The 6,108-nt window shown below is 49.8% G+C and overlaps 1 protein-coding gene across 1 annotated transcript; it reads left to right on the top strand.

The window, feature by feature from the left end:
* Window positions 1-2,172: 2,172 nt before the first annotated feature.
* LOC308293282 (alpha-aminoadipic semialdehyde synthase, mitochondrial-like) lies at window positions 2,173-4,962 on the top strand (the record flags this gene model as incomplete). The annotated part of the gene is made up of 1 exon (XM_080735736.1): window positions 2,173-4,962. The coding sequence occupies one exon, from the start codon at window positions 2,173-2,175 to the stop codon at window positions 4,960-4,962; it is 2,790 nt and encodes a 929-aa protein (XP_080591862.1).
* Window positions 4,963-6,108: the final 1,146 nt, after the last annotated feature.

Below are 6,108 nucleotides of genomic sequence, written 5' to 3' on the forward strand. Positions count from 1 at the left end.
GCACTCGGTGCCGCGCTGTGAGCTTGTATATCTGCTATTTTTCAATAGTTAAAGCATAAAATAATGATACACAATGTGTACCCGTTCGGGGCTCTGCTGTCATTTTGTACTCAAACCTTTCTTTTTTATATACAGTGTATATACAGTATATATACTGCAACAATCCATACACCAACGACCATTAAAAGTTCAGAAATGTTATTTGCACTTTCTCAGATTATACTTGATACATTCCCAATCAGTCCATAAGAACAAGGAGGCAGTGTTTGATGTGTGCTCAATGCTGTAAATGAAAGTGTCAGTGCAAAGTTTACTCTCAATAAAATAAATAAAACAATAAAAATAAAAAAAATAATTGAAAAGTGTAGCGTAAGCTTGGAGTGGTTATTTAACCGTCTCCTCAGAGACGCTGTTGTTTACTATAAGACCGTCTTAATGCTCCCAAAATAATTTATTAACAGTGGTAAAAATAATTATGTTTCAGCCTCTAAGGCCTCTGTCAGGTATACTCCAGTATACTCTATCGAGTATATGAGCAGTGTAAAATAACTAAGTACATGTACGTAAGTACTGTACTAAAGTACAATTTTGAGGTATGTGTACTTTACTTGAGTATTTCCAATTTCAAATACTTTTACCTCTACTCCATTACACCTCAGATCCAAATACTGTACTTTTACTCCACAACAATTTATTTTGAAACTTTAGTGAGATGTTAATTATAATATTGCAATACACACTTTAAGATCTTTAGCCCTATTTCATACCTAGGCTATTTGAAAATAGCCGATCTACAATGCGACACGTTGTGAGCTTGTAGCTCTGCTATTTCAAACATGTTTTACTTTTACTTTTGGTACTTTAAGTACATTTTGATGCCAATGCTTTCATACTTTTACTCAAGTACATTTTGAATTCCAGACTTTTACTGTTGTAACAGAGTATTTCTATATTGCAGTATTGATATTTTTACTTAGGTAAAACGTGAGTTATTTTTCAACCACTGTATGTGATTAGGCTATACCAAACTCACATGGAGTTGGATACGATAATTATACATGAGAACAAAAAGCATCACTATATGAAGATAACTACTGGGGTTTGATGATGACACATGGTGCTTGTTAGAGAGCATCTATCTGACCATGGAACAAGGGGCCAAGTCCAAGATCTCCGTACAAGGAGCAGGCCTGGCTCCGTACATCAGGTCACCCGAGACTGACGTCATAGAAAGCACGCAGACTGAGAGTGACGTCACCACAGCTGACGACACCACACCCCTTCACTCCATATAGGGCCTGGTGAGGTCAGAGGTACGACACCACACCGCTTCACTCCATATAGGGCCTGGTGAGGTCAGAGGTACGACACCACACCCCTTGGGTGGGATTTATAGAGGGATGGGAATGAGTTTTATGGTTCCATGTGTTCCCTCTCACAGTTACAGACTTCAGGAGTATCTCTGTCCACTCATTTTGTATGTTATGCAAACAGGGGGATGACCCCTAGCCTGGCCATTAGACGTATTTTAGACATCCTTAAATAGCGCCAAAAATGCTCTGTGGATAAACCATTGAAAAATTACTTCATTTACTTTACTAACCTTGGATCAAGACTATCATGTATTTTATTGAGTCTGACTTTGGCTTGGCTTTATACATTGGATTTATGAATTATTAATCATAATCCTTGCACAGTATGAGGGATTGAATGTAGGAGTCTCAGAAGTAATGTTGGAGAACCCAGGCGTATCAGTGATGTCAGTCAGTCTTCTCCAAATATGGTCACTGTTTAAGCATGCAGCTGTTACCATGGCGGCGGTATCGGGAGTGTGTTGTTATTGTGACGTAGCATTTGTTTGACGTCCCATTAGTTTGACGCTGGTGAATGCTAACCTGGTGAAATTGCTAACCTGCCGGCGCTGGTGAATGCTAACCCGGTGAATGTTAACCACTATGCCAAACCCTAACCCCAGTAAAAATATGCCTAAAACTAATGACACGTAGAAAATCGAGCCTTTCCCGGGCCGGCAGTATCAGTGATGTCAGTTATCTCCGAATTTGGGCACCGTTTCACCTGTTTATGCCCATATATGGTGTTCTGTGTCCAGGTTTCACCGCAATAGTCAGATAATTCATAAAGCACAAGTCAGACTCAATACTTATTGACGCCATGTTCAGAGTCTTAAGTCACCAGAGCAGGAGAACCACAAGGGCCTGCCTCAGCAGCCAGCGGCGCTATGAGCACCATAAGAGCGTCGTCGCCATCCGCCGTGAGGACATCAACCCGTGGGAGAGGAGGGCGCCGCTGGCGCCGCGCCACGTCCAGGAGCTGACCCAGGCCGGGCACAAGGTCCTGGTGCAGCCGTCCAACCGGAGAGCCATTCACCAGAAGTATTACGAGAAGGCAGGCGCCGCCATTCAAGAGGACATCTCCGAGGCGTCGCTGATCATCGGCGTGAAAAGACCGCCAGAGGAAAAGGTCTACCCCCGGAAAACGTACGTTTTCTTCTCCCACACCATCAAGGCGCAGGAAGCAAACATGGGACTCCTGGACGACATTCTGAGAAAGGAAGTGCGTCTGATCGACTACGAGAAGATGGTCGACGCTAACGGGTTCCGCCTTGTGGCGTTTGGACAGTGGGCCGGTGTTTCAGGAATGATCAACGTCCTGCACGGTTTAGGATTGCGCTTCCTTGCACTCGGCCACCACACCCCCTTTATGCACATCGGCATGGCTCATAACTACAGGAACGTCTACCAGGCCATCCAAGCGGTGAGGGATTGCGGCTACGAGATCTCCACAGGACTCATGCCCAAATCCATCGGCCCCGTCACGTTCTGCTTCACCGGCACAGGCAACGTCTCCAAAGGCGCTCAGGACATCTTCAGCGAGCTCCCGGTGGAATACGTCGAACCTCACGAGTTGAAAGATGTCCCTGAAACCGGAGACATGACCAAAGTGTACGCCACGGTCCTGAGTCGCCATCACCACCTCGTGAGGAAGAGCGACGGCATCTACGACCCGCTGGAGTACGAACACCACCCGGAGCGGTACACCTCCAACTTCAGGACCACGGTGGCGCCGTACACCACGTGCCTCGTCAACGGGATCTACTGGGACCCTCAGACGCCGCGACTCCTCCGCCGTCTGGACGCACAGAAGCTGATCCGGAGGTCCCCCGCGTGGGACGACGGCGGCTGCCCCGGGTTGCCGCACCGACTGCTGGCCATCTGTGACATCTCGGCGGACATAGGGGGCTCCATCGAGTTCATGACCGAGTGCACCACCATAGACAGACCTTTCTGCATGTACGACGCCGACCAGCACATCGATCACGACAGCGTTGAAGGCAACGGAATCCTCATGTGTTCCATTGACAACTTGCCTGCACAGCTTCCCGTCGAGGCCACAGAGTACTTCGGAGATCGCCTGTTGCCGTACGTATGGGAGATGCTGCCCTCCGACGCCACCAGGCCCCTGGAAGAAGAGGGTTTCTCTCCCCACGTCAGGGACGCCGTCATCGCTTCCAACGGAATGCTCACGCCCAAGTTTGAATACATCGAGAAGCTCCGGGAAAGACGGGAACAAGCTCAGATCATGAAGCGAAGCGGAATGAAGCGCGTCCTCCTCCTGGGTTCGGGATACGTGTCCGGTCCCGTCATCGAGTACCTGACCCGGGACGAAGGAACCCAGGTCACCATTGCGTCGGTGCAGCTGAACCAGGCGGAGGAGCTGGCGGCTGCCTACCCAAACACCATCCCTGTGATGCTGGACGTCACCAGCCAGGAGGGACACCTCACTTCCCTGATCAAGAACCACGACCTGGTCGTCAGCCTGCTGCCGTACGCCTTCCATCCGCAGATAGCCAGGCACTGCATCGAGGCCAAGGTGGACATGGTGACCGCCAGCTACCTGAGCCCCGAAATGAAGGCGCTGGAGCGCAGCGCCGAGGAGGCGGGCGTCACCGTGGTGAACGAGATGGGCCTGGACCCCGGCATCGACCACATGCTGGCCATGGAGTGCATCGACCGGGCCAAGGCCGACGGCTGCACCGTGGAGTCCTACAGCTCCTTCTGCGGCGGTCTTCCCGCCCCCGAGTGTTCCGACAACCCGCTGCGCTACAAGTTCAGCTGGAGTCCGTACGGCGCGCTCCTGAACACCGTCGGCCCCGCCGTCTTCCTCAGGGACGGCGAGGTGGTGAGCATCCCTGCAGGGGGCGCTCTCATGGACTCCTCGGTGGCCATGGACTTCCTCCCCGGCTTCAACCTGGAGGGTTACCCCAACCGGGACAGCACCAAGTACGCAGAGCCCTACGGCATCCAGTCGGCGCACACTCTGGTCAGAGGGACCCTCCGCTTTAAGGGCTACACCAGTGCCATCGGTGGGTTCATCCAACTGGGCCTGATCAACACAGACCCCAGCCCCGCGCTGGGACACACCTCAGCTCCCGTCACCTGGAAAGACCTGCTGTGTGGGCAGATGGGCCTGTCTGCGGCCACCCCCGCCCGGGCCTTTGAGGAAGCCGTGTACGAACGCGTCGGAAGGGACGAATTCAAGATGGACGCCCTGAGATGGTTTGGGATGTTGGGAGATGACGCGGTGCCACGCGCAGGGAGCGTCCTCGCGGCTCTGGCCAAACACCTGGAAGCCAGGCTCTCCTTCGACACCGGCGAGAGAGACATGGTCGTAATGCGGAACGACGTGGGCCTCCGTCACCCCACCGGCGAGCTGGAGACCAAACACATCAGCCTGGTGGTCTACGGAGACCCCGACGGGTTCTCTGCCATGGCCAAGACCGTGGGGTACCCAGCGGCCATAGCTGCGCGCATGGTGCTCGACGGGGAGATCGCCACCAAGGGTCTGGTGGTTCCCATGACGAAGGACATTTATGGACCAGCTCTGAAGAGGCTGAAGGAGGAGGGCCTCCACATCGTCTCCAAGAGCACCCTGCAGGAGTAGACACCCCAAAACAACAAGGGATGCACCCATATATATAATAGGCTATTTAAGCTTTGGGCGGCTACGGCATATGACAACGGTAACCGGAAATGATCAGCGCTCGATAGATCAACCTGCCGCCGTCGCAGCCGTCTCTACAATGCCAGAAGCTCCCCTTCCACGTAGTCTACAGCGTCTGCTGTATAGACGTGTCTCCATGGGAACCAAAGCGTTCAGTAAAAGGGGTGGGAACCCTTCGCCGACGGCTGTTTGCTTAACGATGTGGACCACAATGGCGATTGCGTCATAGCAGCCGTAGTCCCGCCTCACGTCGCGGTAGTAGAAACAGGCTCCTTAAATTACCTAATAATAATAATAATATCAGCCACGTATCGGTATCGGCCAAACTTTTCGGGTCGAGACCCGAAAGAGAGATTAGCCGTTTGCCCGGGACCCAAACTAGTGAAAATAGCAGATCTACAAGCTCACAACACAGATCTGTTTTCACTACTTATTGATTAGTGTGGTTTCCCCGCAGGGCAACACACTTCTTTGCGTTTTTTACTCATCATCATCTGGTGTAATCTTTTCTCTAAGGGTTTTCCCATTGAAGTACTTGTCCGAGATACTCATCAACTGATGTAAGCACGTCAGACAATCAGACATCAAAATTCCTTGATATTGTGATGTCATCCATTTCCCCTATCCGTTTGTTTGTCAATTAGAGAGTGAGATCATATATCAATATTATACTGTTGTTCCACAAACTGTTGGAGATATACTGTTTTTCCACTTTCCATAAGTATTATGTCTTATAATTCCTAGTATCTATGAGTTAAGTAAAAAAAAAAAAAAAAAAATCTAATTCAACAAAATGAGATGGGAGTGCATTAAGAATGTAACAGATTAAAAACTTCTAGTTTGTGGTTTACAGTCTGGTAAATCAAAACAATATCTATATTCAACATTTTAAAATATGGACTTTTTGGTCTCAGGTACTCATTAATGAACACAAGGTTTCTCTATGACACCATGCACACCGGGTCCCAATTTGTGACAAATTCTGACAATATTGTCATTTTTTCCCCCGTGTGGGAAATCAGACCCTCTCTGCAAAGGCCTTTAATCACAACATTATTATTTTTGGGGTCTAATTTGCCTAGTGAA

The sequence above is a fragment of the Nannobrachium achirus genome (genome assembly GCF_963921795.1).
Source record: "Nannobrachium achirus genome assembly, chromosome: 10".
NCBI lineage: Eukaryota > Metazoa > Chordata > Actinopteri > Myctophiformes > Myctophidae > Nannobrachium > Nannobrachium achirus.